Source organism: Salvia hispanica, chromosome 6 (assembly GCF_029641045.1).
Source record: "Salvia hispanica isolate PSC_SH4W2 chromosome 6, Shi_PSC_v1, whole genome shotgun sequence".
In the NCBI taxonomy this organism is placed as follows: domain Eukaryota; kingdom Viridiplantae; phylum Streptophyta; class Magnoliopsida; order Lamiales; family Lamiaceae; genus Salvia; species Salvia hispanica.
This window is the reverse complement of record NC_142697.1, coordinates 16,972,544-16,989,980: the sequence shown is the minus strand read 5'-3', so window position 1 is coordinate 16,989,980 and position 17,437 is coordinate 16,972,544. Positions and strand designations below refer to the sequence as shown.

The window sequence follows — 17,437 nt, the reverse complement described above, 5'->3', positions numbered from 1 at the left end:
CGTAGAGAAATTTTCCATATTTTGAAATGAGACCATTTTTCTAACATTTCAAAATAGTAAAATAAATTACTTTTCGTGGACCGAAGTATTATGTAAATTTTAATAAAAAATGCTATAGTATATTTTAAAGTTTATGCTTTTTAGAAAAAAAGTTAACAAACTGGTCCCTAAATTTGATTTTTAATTACAGTAAACAATAACATCAGAATAAAATCATATGTGTATTTATATGTGGGCCCCATTGTTTTGTATGTCATGCCACTTCTCGTATGATCTTCAATTATTAACAAATGCATATGCATTTTCGAAACTGAATCAACCTTTGCGCTTTGCGTGTTATTTTGCGTGTAGTGTATAATTAACTATCCGAAAATTGCGTGCATCGCTTTTATCAATAACAGATAAATAACCACCTCCATTTCTGATCATACTCTCTGAAATAAATCCCATTTTTTTTATTTTTAGAATGTTCATAAAAAATACGTACTAGTTTTTAATTTAATTTTTTTCAAATTATTAACACTCTTTTATTCATAACTTTTTATCTTATACTTTATTCATTTTTTTTCATTATCTCTCTTACTTTATTAATTCATTTTTAAAATATGTGTCATTCAATCCATGGACTAATTTTAGTGGAGGGAGTATAAGTTGATTGAGATTTACGCGAACATAAATAAACTTATTAGAAAAATCATATAATAGAATATTTAAATATATTTATATTTATGTTTATTAAGTGAAATATATTAATAAATAAGTTTTTAAAATAAGTTTATATATTTGGGACATTAAAAACAGCAAGTCTATGTGATTACTTTCTCTGTAGATTCATTATTAATTCAGATATGATGATAGATTCGTAATTTAAAATTTAAACCCATGGCTCATGAGTGTTGTGGGCTTTGTGGAGAGGAATGGGGGCATTAATCATGATATTCTCTTTTTAAGATACTATGTGCCCCAATTTTTCAATCTTATCAATTAGTGAGTTTTATCTTTATCATCAACATTTTTACTTTAATCTAGACTGTACGCCTTTATCCTATTTGTCTGTTTGTTTAGATATTTTGAAATTTAGACCGATAAAGACTTACGAATGAGCATTATAGCCACAAGAAAAGTTCTTACAAAATATTAGATAAGTGATTAAGTAAGAAAATAAAATATTTCTAATTGTTTTCAATATGAACACAATCGAATTAAATGGAATGAATGTATAAATGAAAAAGAGAGGGCATCTTCAGGCTCCCTACTAGAAAAATGGGAGCTCCAGACATTGGAGCTCATATTGCCTATTTTCATTATATCAAGCAAATTGTAGAAGAATTCGAAAACAAATTACTTCTTCCGTCTCGTGTTTTCTTTTTTCTATTATTTCATTAAAAATAATAAATTTTCTAAAATAAAAACAATCTCACTTTATTTTCTTTTCTAAAATAAAAACAATATCATCTTTATTTTATTTTATATTTATTTAATTGATAAAACAATATTGTATAAATCTTGTGATATAATTAGATTATGAGAGTATGATATGTAAGTATATTTTATCTGAATTATACTTACATATTTATGATATCTAAACAACAATTTCAGGTAGGGGTGTCGAAACGGGCAGCGGGTAACGGGTAATTCCCAACCTGACCTGATACCCGCGGGTATCGGGTACCAGCTACCCGACGGAATCGGAAAACGGGGCTGGATCGGGTATTCATATTTTGGATTTTTCGGGTATACCCATTAGTCCCAAAACACCCGATATTTATATAAGTATTTTATAATTTTTTATTTTAAATTTTAATACCTCCAGTTAGAATATACTATATTTTTTATTAGTAATTTGCGGGTCGGGTACCTGCAGCGTCGGGTGCAGGATACCCGACAAAGTGCGGGACTGGTATCGGGACTGCCATTTCGGCCGAAATCGGGTGCGGGTACCCGTTTCGACACCCCTAATTTCAGGGTTACTAGGGCTGTTGGGGATTGGTGTCCTTTGCAGAGCAGAAGACTTGCATAAACAAATAAATCACACTAATGATCTATTTGACCGATTATAGAACTAATCAATTCACATGTTAAACATATACTCCATCCGTTCCATAGTAATAGAGACATTTCATTTTGCGCACTCATTTTGAATTTTTTTTTTATAAATAGTTAAAGTGGAGAAAAAGTAAAGTAATAGAGAGAATATTGTAGATAAGAGTCTTATCTACATTATTCTCTCTCTTACTTTACTCTCTCTCCACTTTAACTATTTAATATCGTTTTTTCAAAACAAGTGCAGAAAATAAAATGTCTCTATTACTGTAGAAGTAGTAATTGCATGCTAGAACGCAAATAATTCATGCTTAAACATATACTCGCGTCTTCTCCACGTGATGATCTTCAGAACTCAATCACAAATCTTCTAAACTATTCTCAAACTCAGATTATGGCCGTTGGATGGACAAAGCTTGTCAAAACTAAAAGGATTTGACTAGAAAGAAGACAAAAATATCTCTCAAAAGAAGAGAGAATTTCGAAAATTTCCAAAGAGGAGTTGTCGAAAACTATTATGATTTTTTATGTCTTCTGTATAGTCTTCTTTATATAGAATTTTAATGGGCCAGACAAGGGATCATGATGGTTGGACTTGGGCCAAATCTGTTTGCTAACTTCGCGAACGTGTCAACTCCATATATAAAAATGTCACCGTGTTGACATATTAAATATGTAACGTTGACAAGCTAGCGAAGTTACCAAATTAAGCTAGTTAGCAATTATTCACATCACTACTAGTTACTAAATTGAACTAGTACAATAATATTTAATAAAAAAAAAAATAACTAATTTCTATTATCTAACTAAGACCAATTTTTAATCAATAGATTTGGAGATCAAGTTGTGGAATTAATGCCAACTAAAATATATTTCAAATTATTAAATAAATTAAAAAATTGTAATAATGTCAACTCTTATACTGGTAGCTAAAACTAATAATTTTTCCTCTTTCTCAAAATTATCTCAAACTTTTAAATTTATAACTCTCTCAATTCAAATTATTTTTTATCAGAAAAAATACAATTGAAGGTAATATCATAACGATTTTAATGAGATCTCAATTGTATATCATCGGACGATGCAATTTTATAATTTTATTTTTATAATTGTATATATTGATAAGTAGTTTTATATCAACAAATGTATCAAAAATTTTCAATATAATGAATGTACAATATTAGTAAATTTGTGTTGATATTTTCGTGTACTTGTGTTAAAATACTCATGTATCGTGTTGATATTTTAAATGCATTATGTTGATATAAAAAACCACGAAAATTATCATATTATAATAAATTGATGATCTTATCCCTTTGTTAATATATTATATATTATTTATTGAAATTCATGAGATTTAATCTCAAATATTCTAATATTTAATAGTGTAAAATTGATTTTAATTATATATTGATGTACTATATGGACTTTAACATGACATATATATTCAGACTTGGATCCCCTGCTGTGGCAAAATGTACAGCAGGGGATGTTGTGCACATCATCACCCTCCATTTGTTTTTATGAAGTTATACAATTTTCTTTTATTTACAAATCAATGGTGGCATTGTGCACAACATCCCCTATGCTGTGCATTTTGTCATAGCAGGGGATCCAAATCCTATATATTCGCCATAGTGTTTTGGTTTGACTAATGATTTAACGTGTCCGATTGATAAAAAAAAAACAAATAGTTGAGTTCTATACACATCAATAAATAGAAGTACTAATTGATAAAATAAAAAAAACAAATAGTTGAGTTCTATACACATCAATAAATAGAAGTACTACTTGATTTGTGAGTTTTCATAATTATAGAAGTGTATGCCCCATGCATCAAGAAAGTAGGTGTAATTACCGGCCTCTTGTTGATTTACTATGTTGATATTCGCCACGTCCCTTCAAAATATAAATTTTGAATGGCTATAAATTTTAAATGCACAACTAATAAAGCAAGAGCAAAATAAAAAGGAAAATATAACTAAAGTATTGTGAATACAGAATGAGTCACATTTTATTGTAGAGAAATTATTATTTTCTGAAAAAAGGTTCATAATATTAAAAAATGGACTAAAATATAATAGTTCTATTTTTAAGGGACGAAGGTAGTATGGAATTTGGAAGGTCTTTGAATACTCTAATCAACCTCAAAACAAAGTTAATGTAATACTCTCGTCCCTCTCACTAAAGATGACTCACTTTTCTTTTTGGTTTATCCCAACCAAGATAACTTAAACACGATTATTTCTACTATATTATACTCCATCTTTTTTACTTTACTCTCTCCACCTAACGCATAAAGTAAAACTGCATAAAATATCGTGCGTCAAAGGAATGGGTTATCTTCCTTGTGACGAAGGGAGTACCAATTTATTGATTACCTCATACATATGTACTATTTTATTTCCCCGTACCACAAGACAACAGAATTTTGAAATGGCTGTTTAGTTGAAGAAGAACGATATTTTCCTTTTGGACAACAATCTGTCTGATTCAACATTACATATACTCCTATAACATGATTATAATGCAACAATACATATATACTGATATACATGATGGCCGTTCTGAGTTGCTTGGGGCAACCTTTATTTTTGTGTGTAAATAGGTGCAGATGTCAGCTACCAATGCTTATTGAATAAATAAACATTAAAGAATTATTATTAATTGGGGATTAATCGGATTAACTAATATCAGATTCATCGAATAAAAGACCACAATACATTATACACCAGAATATTATAGATTCCTTATCTAGCCTTAGAAACAAGCACCAACCATGTGCCCATTATTTACGTGTATAAAGAAGGGTGATTAGTCTATTCCGTTGGTTATGATTATCCGTTTATAACACTCATACCAAACTAATAACAAAATGATTATAAGAAGTGTGTTATATACATTTCGTTGGGTCTTATTTAGTCCTATATTAGTGCTTCTTTTTGTAATAATTGTAGATAATATAAGAATTAGTTGTTTACAATGATGTGATAGGACATAAAAGGAAATTGATATACACTCTGACCCGATAGACTATATAAGAATGATGATATAAGGTAGAAATTACATTAATGCAACAAAATTAGGAGATGTTAGTTAAAAGTGATGTGGAAATCATTACTTATAGGCAAAAGAAACAAAGGGTGAAAGAGAAGTTGAAAAGCAACTAAAACTTTAGCCAAAAAGAGAACTACAGAGAAGTGGGGCCACGACACACACATACATTTCCACGTAAAATAGAACAAACATGGCTTTTTATGTGACATGGAAGAAATATTAACGACTTTTGGCAATTTATTATTGATTTTTCGTATGAATGCATTTTCCTTTCCAAATCAGACTTCATCTTTAAGCTTGTTTGATTTGAGGCTCCTCGTATAGTTTAGAAAAAAGCCTAACCTGATTATTACTTTATCATCTCAGAATATTAATTTAGTTTTTTTTTTTTTTCCAAAATGGGTGAATATTTAAGTAAGTGAATCTCTACTTTTAAACAAAGTTTATGTCGGAGTATGCACAGCCATTGAAGGTGGAATAGTTCCTGTCCTTCAAAATTTTGGCTACTTTATAAGCCTTTTATGCTAATTAGTCTAACCTAATCAAATTTATTTATAAATGGCAATTGTAAGCTTCTAGTAATTTTTTTTTTCGTGGGAATGCCCAATTACTGCTCTATTGTTCTACTCCATAGATTAATGATGTATGGAAATAAATAGTATCTATTAATCCTTTTTGCATTGCATCAAGATAGATACTAGTATTAAACTAAAAATCATAGTAATTGATGCTTTTAATGACAAAAAGTGCCCAACTCAGTTATACTCCGTATTTTTAATTGTGCGAGTATGTTATACTCCATATATATGGCGTGTTTCTAGAAGCCATAGCTATTGTAGTTGGAAAATTGCTTCAATTTCTCAATTTGGGATGTCTTTGGATATTATTTCACAAAATGAGCTCCAACCATATGTAGTTAGCTATCATAAAGCATTGCGAAAATTCCACTCATGTAATGGATATAAATTGATGTTGATTGATATCCGATAACATATGAGGTGGAAAAATTAATATCTCATCATTATTGCAATGGGTGTTAGATCTCACACAAAAAAACTTTTTCTATACTGTAGAGGCGATCCATTATCATCAGAATTTTTTTGCATTTCTTTATCATTTATAGCTCTAGATAAATTAGATAATAGTGTCATATAAATAGGATAGAGAATGGATGAAAATGAGATTACAATGGACTTGAGACAATGAACAAGTTGTTTGTAGAGTGGAGTTGGATATAAGCAAATTGTTACGAGAAGTCATATGGGTAGGGCCATTTGCACATGGGATTCTCTTAATATCTAAGTTCGTATAATGCATCGACTTTTTTTTTTGTCCATTTTTTATTATATTGAACGTTATCCAGTTGAGTGTATATTTCGCCAGTGATTGAACGGTATTGTATTTAACTATTTATTGTACTATTATATGATTAAATATATCAATTTATTTGCAATATATATGAGAGAAAATAAATACAGTATACATTTAGTTAAATACAGTATACATTTAGTTAAATGATAACCCGATACATAGGAGTAGTATAAATGTATAATTATCTCTATACTATAATCTGGTTAGTCATATATAATCACATTTATATGTTAATTAAGTATGTCAGTTTTTGCTTGTTCGGATGTTCAAATTTTTTATAACATAATAGCATAGCATATACATTTATCACACATTTATTACGCGGGGCAAACTGCAAAACGGCTATAATTTTAATTTTTATTAGGTTTATAGGCTTTAAATTTAATTGATTACAAACCCCTTTTGCAATTGGATATTAATTGTTCAATCTTTTAAATTAGCACCCGATTACGTCATTGTTGACTCTTAATCCCTTAATTAATTTCTTGTTATATCTGGTAACTTTTATTCTTTTTCTGGGGCGCAATGTCTTTATAGTAATTTGGCTCTGTATTTAATTTAGCATCATCCCTTAATTACTATTTATATTCATTTATTCTTAATAATGTCTCATATAGTCATATGTGGTCACGAAAATATCGATGAGACACTTGTAAAATATTACTCCGTATTACTCTTATTCAAGTAATATCATTAATGATCAGTTTTTGTAAATAAATATATCATTCCTAGCAGAAAACGGAAATAAAGAATACATGTATGATTACTCTTATACAATTTGAATGGCATAACTAGCCAGATATTGGCAACAGTATTAGCAATAGAAATACTCCTTATTTTGAGTAGAAGCCAACTGATCTTTCTAAACCCTTATTTTCTTGATTAGATAATTTATATTGAGTAGTAGACCCTTTTAGATGGTGATGAGCAATTTGAAGTGGTCAATGCATAATTATGCATTCGGCAAATAGTTGTATGAAATGTAGCCATAATTCAAGTGCATTGTCAACGTCGGTACGCATAATATGCCTATTGACTTATCGCTTCATTAATGTTTCATTAATCCAATCAATTATTCACGGTTTAGGGTGTCTCCGGTGGCGCCTCTCCCACTAGGACCTCCACTAGTCATTCCCACAAAAACTGTCTGTCACGTCAGCACTAGCCTTTCCCATTGCACTAGGACTTCCCATTGCACTAAGACTTCCCACTAGGACTTCCCGCAATAAAATTAATAAATTCACAATTAAAATTAAAATTTACGGAATTAAAATTTATGGAATTAAAATTTCGACACGAGCCGTATTTATAGAGTTTTTTTTTTTTTATAAATAATTTTCGGTGGGACGTCCGAGTGGGACGTCCTACCCACGCCACAGTGACGGACGTCAGGTAGGACGTCGATGCAAGGGGCGAGCCCATCCGACGGGCACTCGGGACGGGCGTGGGCGCCCTTCCTGCTCCCTACGGCGGACGTCCGGTCGCCCGTCGGCGACGAGCGAACTGGAAGGGCGACGGTGGAGACACCTTAGGACCTTATTTCTTGTGAGCTAAATAACTCCACTTGGTTCAGTAATTACAATATAAACGAGGAATTATTATCGATTATCTTTTAAAAAGAAAAAAAAAATCTTCAGTAAATAACTGCACCCCAAAATTATTAAAGGCAATTAGTTTTTATTTAATTATAATTTTAGTATATTATTTTTAACATGTATGTGAATTTAGTCGCCATGTTGTATTGTTATTTGATGACTTATATTCATTCTTAATATATAAGGGTTGTCTTTCTATCTTTACAAGATAACTAAACATATAATAATGCACAATAATGGGAAAGCTACAATTATTTTAGTTTTTTATTCATGTCAATTGTGGGCCTGGCAACATGCTCTCGCAATATAATTACTTATTAATTAAGTTTGTGGCTTGCAATATTAGTTCTCTCCCGACGGCGCCTCCTTTTAAATATTTACTTATAGGATAATGATCATAATTAATAAATTCAGATTAGGAACTAATGGATTAATAATATCACAATCACGATCATAAAATAAGATGGTTAGATTAAGAAATAGGAGTAAAAAAAATGTACACATCATAATCAGAGCCGTAAAATGCACCTGTCCCTATTAGGCTATTACTGTTGTTAATATCATTGTTGAGATAATGTCCAATGCCGTGCTACTATTATACTCAACTGTCTGCTTATTCGACTAATCCTATTCATCTTGTCATAATAAATTTTCAAGTCCCACCACGAAAAACAAAATAGATAAAGACATAAAATTTGACTTTGCTCTATTATCGTCATAACATCATTTATTTAACTTTTAATCAATTGTCCTGTTGTTATTACGGAGGGTCAAAATAAGAATTATTGAAAGGCCGACTAGTGGTGTTAGCATGCACTATTGGGCCTAATTACTTATTAGTTTCAATTTTTGGGCTTTATCATCCCGCTAGAAAGCCCACGAAATAAGAGTTCCGGAGAGATAAATTGAAGGCCTAATCCATAATAAAAAGGTCAATGTCTATCGGTTTTATAAAAGAGGAAAGATATTCATGAATTGATGAATATCATATAAGGTCGGTCAAATCACGCAACTTATATGGAATATCTAATTATCTCGTTATACAGGATAAGCATATTATAATGGCTGCCATCAAATAATGGAATACAGAATAAGTGGACCGACTAATCACCAAATGTCCAACACATATATCGATATCATTTTTTTACCAAGACAAATGAACAATATGGTTATCTTAATATATAGTCAAACCTTGATTTGAGAAAAGTTAATCCTCTCAATAAGCCGATTTTCACTATACATTTTGGTGGTGTTCGGTTTATAAAATTATATCCGGAATAAAATTTATAATGTGTTTGGTTCATGAGATTCAACCTCACAACTCAATTCTAGATAGATAATCATGAGATAATTAGTCATAGTTAATCTTCCATGACTAAAATAATCTCACAACTCAACCCTAAATTGTATCTTGGTATTATTTTATCTTGGAAACCGAACACCACCTTTGAGTTTTTTTGGGCTTAGAGCATTCATTATAGAAGGATCCTCCCAGATGGTCTTTTTCTTTTATTTTTTTATTTCCACATTACCATTTTATCAAAGGGCCTATGACCTATCTCCATGCAATGGAAGAGCCCTCCCAAAGGGCCTATCCCTTTCCATTTCATTTCCACATCATAGTTATTTTGTTTTAATTTTTTAGCACCTCTATATTTAATATGCTATCAAATTAAATAAATTTAAAGGCAAAAATATTATAGTACATGAAATAAATTTTAATTTATCTCAAATATGTGACAACTTATTAATTAATTAAATGAAAACCTAAATGAGGCCATCTTTAATTTAATAAAATTATGTGTCCACTAATTTACAGTCTATTTATTTAATAAAATTATTGGTCCACTAATTTATAGTTTAAATACAAATTAGGTTTTCATTTTCTTAATATTCCTCAACCAGCGCCGCTTTTCTTCTTCTTCTTCTTCTTCTTCTTCTTCTTCTTCTTCTTCTTCTTCTTCTTCCAACGTTTTCTGCTTCCTCTCTCTCTCTCTCTTTCTGTTTCAGCAAAAAAAAAGATCATAGGACCGATTGTCGGCCCTCTTAACTATGGAGGGTTGATCGACGATCCTATATAATCGGCCAAGGTCGATACATCGACCATCTTGGGGGGGGGGGGGGGAGGTGAGGAGGCCAATCATCGGCCCCTCCGTCGCAATGGTTGGCCGATGGGAGTCGATCGGGAAGGCCTCTCCATCGGCCAACCATAGTGAGTGCTCTTAGCATGTAGAATTGGGCCAACTCTGTGGCATATGTGATCGTTGGTTCTGGTAGGGGTTAGGGCATCCGCAACGCTGATCGCCCATGGCTCGGTGAGACGAGCAATGGGCAAACTCGTGTTGCAGGTGGCTCGCCACAGAGAAACTTGCACGCTGTTGTTGGGCGGTGATGCCCGCTTGCCAACCTGCAAGTGGGCAGTTGCAATTTTATTTATTATTTTTTAAAAAAATAGAAAAAGTTAAAATTAATATTTCCTTCGTTCACTAGTAGGAGTCATATTTGTGTTCAGTACGAATTTTAAAAAATCTAAAGGAAAGTGTGTGAAAAAAATATAGGGGAATGTGAGATCCATTTTTATATTTTAGTTTTATACTCCCTCCGTCCCACTTTAGGAGTCCCGATTTACCATTTTTTGATGTCCCACTTTAGGAGTCCCGGTTGGAATATTCCATAAATGGTATTAGCCCCATATTCCACTAACCTTTTCTCACTCACATTTTATTATAAAACTAATATAAAAAAGTAGAACCCACATTACACTATCTTTTTTCACCAACTTTCCTTCACATTTCTTAATACCCGTGCCGAACTCAACCGGGACTCCTAAAGTGGGACGGAGGGAGTAATAAAATGTGAGCAAAATGAGACCTACCTACAATTTCTAATAAAGTGAACTGTGATTCCTAATCGCGGATAGACTAAAATAGTAAACCGGGACTCCTAATAGCGAACGTAGGGAGTAAAATCTTTCCACTTACTCAAATAATATTACCGTTTTTATCCAATTTTTATCTTCTAATTTTTTATCCCCCCACTTATCCTAAAATCATCTATAAATACCCTATTAATCAAATCAATTTTTTCACACCAAAAACCCTTTATATCTTCTCTCTCTCACTCATTTTTCTTTCAAAATTTTTATTCTCAATTGTGTATTGTTTTGGTGTTTCGCTGTTATAATTTGCAATCTTTACCTCAAAACAAAATTGATTTCAAATAAAATATACTCTTAAATATGAATACGTTTATTGGATAATGGTGCTGGGTTATTATTTTTGTTGGACATATCCTATTCCAAATTGATGAAAGCCCATAAAATAAGATGAATCAGAGGCTGCTTCTATTTGTTTCCAACTTGCAGTATTTGTCTAATACGCGAATAAAGTTTAGACTTACATTCAAAATGGGCAGTATATAGTTAAAATTTAGCGCTTCATATGTTTTTTTACATATCCTAACAAGGAAAATCACATTTCTAACTTTATTTAAATATTGAAGATAAACATAATTTAATTGGTAAGACGTTTCTCCTCTCTCCAACACTTCGATGGTTCAAATTACCACATAAAGAAATAAATTATTGTTATAAACCATTTTGAAAAATATATTAAAAAGAGACTCCAAATATCATGGATAAATGGAGAATTATTTTTAATCATTAAAAAACTTTATTTAAAATAATTAGCAAGATGATAAAGAATGAATAAAGTGGCAAATAACATGCATAAATAGAAGGTGCTTAATTATAAGGGAGGGGGGAAATACAAATGAAATGACACGTGTATAAACAAGCGATGATCGAGTCTACAAATTCAGATGGTATAAGGGGAAACAATACAAGGGTAAATATAAGCTATGTTTGTACCAAACATACCAGAAAGAACATAATTACAGATAGAGACGCAATGGCTGCCGATGCATTGCCTCCCTTAAAAGCTCTCTTTACAAAAACAATTCCATCCAATATAAAACGTGCCCATCCACCATTAACTCTAATCAAATCATACCACGCGCCTTTCTAATTTCCTTTTCCAAAAATATTTTTACTTCATTTTTTATTTCCCACTCTAAAAGTCCTTGCTTTTGAGTGATTATAATTAAAGTTGTAGGTTTAGATTCAGATTCAAGGTTAATGGGATTGAGAGGATAATCATTGCAGTCTTGTGCTACGAATGAGAAACATAAAAGGTAGTAACTCCTTATTTTTTCTCTGGCTCTTATCCCTAATCCTCAGTTTACAAACCCCATCCATTTTCATTGCATATAGTGATATAGGGACTGATTCTTTTTAGCAAAATGTCAAACAGAAACAGCTCACGACGTACGGTTTGTCTGTGTTTTTTTCGCTATTAAAGTAATCTAATATATCCCAGTTTGCTATAACTACTTTTCCTCGATTAGATCTTCGAGTAATTTAATACTCCATAGTTTCAATTTTCACATGCTTGGGTGGGCTATTTAAGTATACATGGACACCTTAATTACATGAAATTTCCCATCATCCTTGCTACAAAAATTCGGCTACACAGTCTTACACCACACAACTGCTAATAAATGGCGTCAAGATTTACGAGTCAATGTGTGTCCGATTTTAGTAAACTAAACTTAGCTGTGCATTGGTTGCTGCTGCAGTTTTACAACTACTACTGAGTAATGCATTGTCCCGACACGCGCATCAAGTGCACGTGGTGAGAGCAAAAGGCGAAATCCCGGTCCAGGTGCACCCTTTAAGAAGTCTTCAACTTTAACAGACTCCCCACTCTCTCTCTCTCTCTCCATAGTCTAAATATAAGACCAAATCAAAAGAGAGAAGAAGAAAGGTTGCAATTTGCAAATGAGATGAATCGTGTGAGTCTGGCTCCTGTATCAGAGGAGCTCTCTAATGAAGAAAGCTGCAGCAAGAAAGCTCAAACGTGGACCAACTGGCTCAGAAACCATTTCCCTCAGCTTTTCCACAAGAAATCTGATCTCAAGATTCTCTTGAGCGTTCTGGGCTGCCCCCTCTTTCCCGTTTCAGTCGACTCCCATCTCCCCATTTCTCAAGTCAGTCTTCTTCTTCTTCTCTCTTTTTGCTTTTACATCATTTCTATGCTACAAGATTAACATTAAGATTAGGATTAGGACCCCCACTCTTAGTATTACTATGTTACTTCGCTGTCTAGTACTCCTATTATTCAATATTCGCCTCGAAGAATCGCATATTCATTTCATCCAACTACCACCCACAAATCGATTTTATTGCTGCACTACACTTTAATGCATGCGCCGACTCACATTTCATCCACTCTTAACCACACAAAACAATTTTACTGCCTGCTGAAATTCATGCCTTAATTAGGTGTCTTCCTCGGCTCAATACATAATCCACCACTTCACAGCCGCAACCGGCTGCCGGAGGCTGGAGGGGGAGGTCAAGAACATGTACGCAACCGGGACGGTAGCGATGGCCATGGTGGATGACCCTGCTGGTGTTCCCCAAAAGGGCTGCTTCGTCATATGGCAAATGGTCCCTGACAAATGGCTGATCGAGCTGTCTGTGGCCGGCCACAAGGTCGTCGCGGGTAGCGATGGCAATCTGGCTTGGCGCCACACCCCCTGGCTCGGTGCACACGCCGCCAAAGGGGGCGTCCGCCCTCTCCGACGCGCTCTTCAGGCAAGCCACCCCCATCTTTCCCTTTCATTGCTGCCAACATTTCTAGTTTTACAAGTCTTTGGCACAATGATAAATTATTACTTCAATTATGGTCTAGCACTTTGCTGGTATAGTTAGGTAATAGAAGCAATGAGAATTAGTACCCTTTTTGGACACTATTTACCTATTCTTTTACCATCCTTCACCAACCGTTAAATCCTTATTCAGGGACTGGATCCACTTGCCATATCAAAGGTCTTCTCTTTCGCTCAGTACATGGGAGAGAAGCACATCTCAGGTGTCGACTGCTTCGTGCTCAAGGTGTCAGCAGAGCACGGCGATCTAGCTGAGAGGAGCGACACGACTGCTGAGATGATCAAACATGTGAGTGTGGGCTACTTCAGCCAGAGGAGCGGCCTCCTCGTCTACTTGGAAGACTCATACTTGACCAGAATCCAGACCCCTGGCTGCCACCCTACATACTGGGAAACCACCATGTCCACTAAAGTGGATGACTACCGTCCTGTGGAGGGGATGATGATCGCCCATTCTGGCCAATCCAGCGTCGTCATTACAAGGTTTGGAGATAACCTCAGAGCAGGGCATGGGGTTACCAGGATGGAAGAGAGTTACAGCATTGATGATCTTGCTTTCAATGTTCCCGGGCTTTCCTTGGACACATTCATTCCTCCCCAAGAGATGCACAAAGACTATCCTCAACAGAATCTTGATTGGAGATCACCATTACACCGATGACAAACTGTTTTCTTCAAATTTCTCTGTATTTTGGTGTTTGAGATATGTAAAGAACAACTTTTGCAAGTGTCTAGACTCTAGTTGAGGATGTATATTCCTCTCCTTGATATGATACAAATTAAGATTGTAGCACACATTCGCATCACTATCTATAGCTTCTTGTCTAACCAGTGTTTCTAGAGATTAATAGTAGTTTTCATTTTTCATTTTCAGAAGCTTGATTTCAAAACATTAACAAGTATACTATAAGATTTTTTAGAGCCAACAAGTTAGTATTTAAGTAATAGATTGTGGGTGAGAAGGCATGATTCTATGATTAGTATGCTACGTATTCGCTGACCTCAGCTTCACTAGAGAACATGCTTGATTTGATTCAATAAATATATTACTGCCAATGAAATTGTGTTCATGGTCAAACTAGTACCAATTTTTATTTATTTTTGCAAGTGCAACTTGTTTGTGTTGAGCTTCAAAAACCTGCAGTTAGTCACAGTTTCATACCTCTCAGGTTCAATTGCATCAATGGCAGCAAGCACCGCCTCCGCAGATCTCCATGGCCGCGTAGCAATAGTGACAGGAGCTTCGCGCGGAATCGGCCGGGAAATCGCCATCCACCTCCGTTCACTCGGAGCGAAGCTAGTCATCAACTACACCTCCAGCTCAACCCAAGCCGATCTCCTCGCCTCCGATCTCAACGCCAAAGCCACCGCCGAAACTCTTCCGATCGCCGTCGCCGTGAAGGCTGACGTGTCTAATCCAGACGACGTCAGATCGCTCTTCGATCGAGCGGAGCAGGAATTCGGAACTCCGGCGCACATCCTCATAAACTGCGCCGGAGTTTCGGATCCCAAGTATCCCGCCGTAGCCGACACGACGGTCGAGGATTGGGACGCGATGTTCAACGTGAACGCCAGGGGCGCGTTTCTGACATGCCGCGAGGCGGCGAACCGGCTGGCGCGGGGCGGCGGCGGGAGGATCGTCCTGATATCGACCTCGGTGGTGGGGGCGGCGCTGCCGGGGTACGCGGCGTATGCGGCGTCGAAGGCGGCGGTGGAGATGATGGGGAAGATAGTAGCGAAGGAATTGAAGGGGAGCGGGATCACGGTGAACTGCGTGGCGCCGGGGCCGGTGGCGACGGAGCTGTTTTTCGCGGGTAAGAGTGAAGAGACGGTGCAGCGGTTGGTGGATGCTTGCCCAATGGGCCGACTGGGCCAGCCCAATGATATTGCCCAGATCATTGGCTTTCTCGTTTCCGATGCGGGCCAATGGGTCAATGGTCAAGTCATTCGAGTCAATGGTGGATTTGTTATTTAAATTTAATCTCTCTCTATCCCATCACTCTGTCTCGACTCTTGTGTAACTGCCTACAAATACAATTCTACACAGCTGAAATAATAAGTAGATTAACAAGTTTCGGCATTGTTCGCAAGAATTTGCAATGCACTTTCTTATTTTCATGTCATACATATGCTTTTCTTTAAGTTTGACAAAAATAGCCAAAATAATCGATCATTTGTTTTGATAGATTGAATAGTTTCAAATTTGTTTTACTATACTACTTTAGTACTACTATTTTATCTTTTTCCTCGAAATAAATGGTCTTTGAATAATCGAATTATATTCTACTGCTATTTTTCAGAGAAATTATCGTGTGGGCCGACTTATGCGGCCCATTGTTGGGTTTCTTCGAACGAATTTCCTACATACAAGGCATGATTTATGCATTTATCTTGATGGATTAAGAATTAAGAAATGTTGGTTCTCATCTATAAAATGGTAATGGATCGGATTTGAGTTGAATTTTGTTGAGCTCCGATCTAAACTTATTATTTCCAGTCTCAAAAAATGAGACCCGTTTTCCAATTCCATGTCATCCATATCCCACAATGCAAATTTAGTCATAATATCCATTAATCATCGGATCGATCCGGATCCGAGTCCATAAGGTATTACAAAAGAAATTCACGTATGAAACATTCAATTGCCAACATATGATCTTGTGAAACTAAGAAACATGATTTCTTATAAATATTTAAATAAATTCAAAAATAAATTAATAAGATTAGTGACAGATTAAATATTGGCATATCATTTATTAAAAAGCCTGTTAGTGACGGATTTTTCCGTCACTAAATTTACTAATCCAAATGATGTAGAACACAAGGCATGGTAAGTTCAAATTAGTGACGGTGTAGTTCGTCACTAATTAGTGACTGACACTTTTAAGACATTTATCTGTTATCAGTTCATGAGCTAACTGCCGCTGTCACTAAAGTTACTAATCCATCCAATACGGCGAACATAGGCAGCTGCCATGGCAAGTTCATATCAGTGACTAATGCTTTTCAACCATTTTACCGTCACTAGTTCTTGAGCTATCTGCCGCTGTCACTGATTAGTATTTTTTAAAAGTTGTGTGTGTGTTGTTCTCAAGTACATAAGTTGTAATACCTCATTCATTGAGGGACCGAGGAATTCATACCGTAACGATGTCCCATTGAAGTTTTTGAGGGGAAATTTTTCTTTCCATTTTATTCATATATCTAAAACACTGAGCCAACAATCTTTTGTTCTCTTCTCTTTTATAAAAGAAATGTCTCACTAAAATGACAAAAAAGAATCTACCATTGATTTTTACCAGCCCAATTGTAGTGGTATAAAGGCCACGATCATGTAAATTGGGCTGAGTTACTTTTCAGAGGCCCAACTAAATACCATAGAGCCGATTTAATTAGTGTTATACTACTAGCAATCGTATTGTGGCTGTCTGAGTACTAAAAATAAAGTGTATTTTAGTATCATATCAATAGTAATCTTACAAAGTTAAATTAGACAGTGATTGAAATACGATTATATCGGAAAAGCAAAAGACAAAAGAAAAAGAGAAGAAAAAAAGAGAGAAAAAGAAAAAGAAAAAGAAAAAGAAAAGAAGAGTTGTTACTTAAATATATAGACTTTGCACTAACATTAGAGGTTTTGT

General features: G+C 34.6%; 1 protein-coding gene and 1 pseudogene across 1 annotated transcript; both read left to right on the top strand.

Moving 5' to 3' along the window:
- The first annotated feature begins 12,827 nt into the window (after nt 1-12,827).
- On the top strand, nt 12,828-14,663 carry LOC125205608 (lipase (DUF620)). Its single transcript, XM_048104654.2, has 3 exons — nt 12,828-13,112; nt 13,408-13,722; nt 13,930-14,663. Exons 1-3 carry the CDS (start codon nt 12,909-12,911, stop codon nt 14,455-14,457), a joined length of 1,047 nt encoding a protein of 348 aa, XP_047960611.1. The 5' UTR covers nt 12,828-12,908; the 3' UTR covers nt 14,458-14,663.
- A 64-nt stretch (nt 14,664-14,727) lies between these two features.
- On the top strand, nt 14,728-15,867 carry LOC125205611 (NADPH-dependent aldehyde reductase-like protein, chloroplastic pseudogene; annotated as a pseudogene).
- Nucleotides 15,868-17,437: the final 1,570 nt, after the last annotated feature.

Bases quoted from the DNA above. Each gene is read 5' to 3' on its own strand.
- LOC125205608 (XM_048104654.2), top strand. From the start codon at position 12,909: ATGAATCGTGTGAGTCTGGCTCCTGTATCAGAGGAGCTCTCTAATGAA. The intron at 13,113-13,407 runs GTCAGTCTTCTT...TGCCTTAATTAG, and splicing joins CCCATCTCCCCATTTCTCAA to GTGTCTTCCTCGGCTCAATA. The intron at 13,723-13,929 runs GCAAGCCACCCC...ATCCTTATTCAG, and splicing joins CTCTCCGACGCGCTCTTCAG to GGACTGGATCCACTTGCCAT.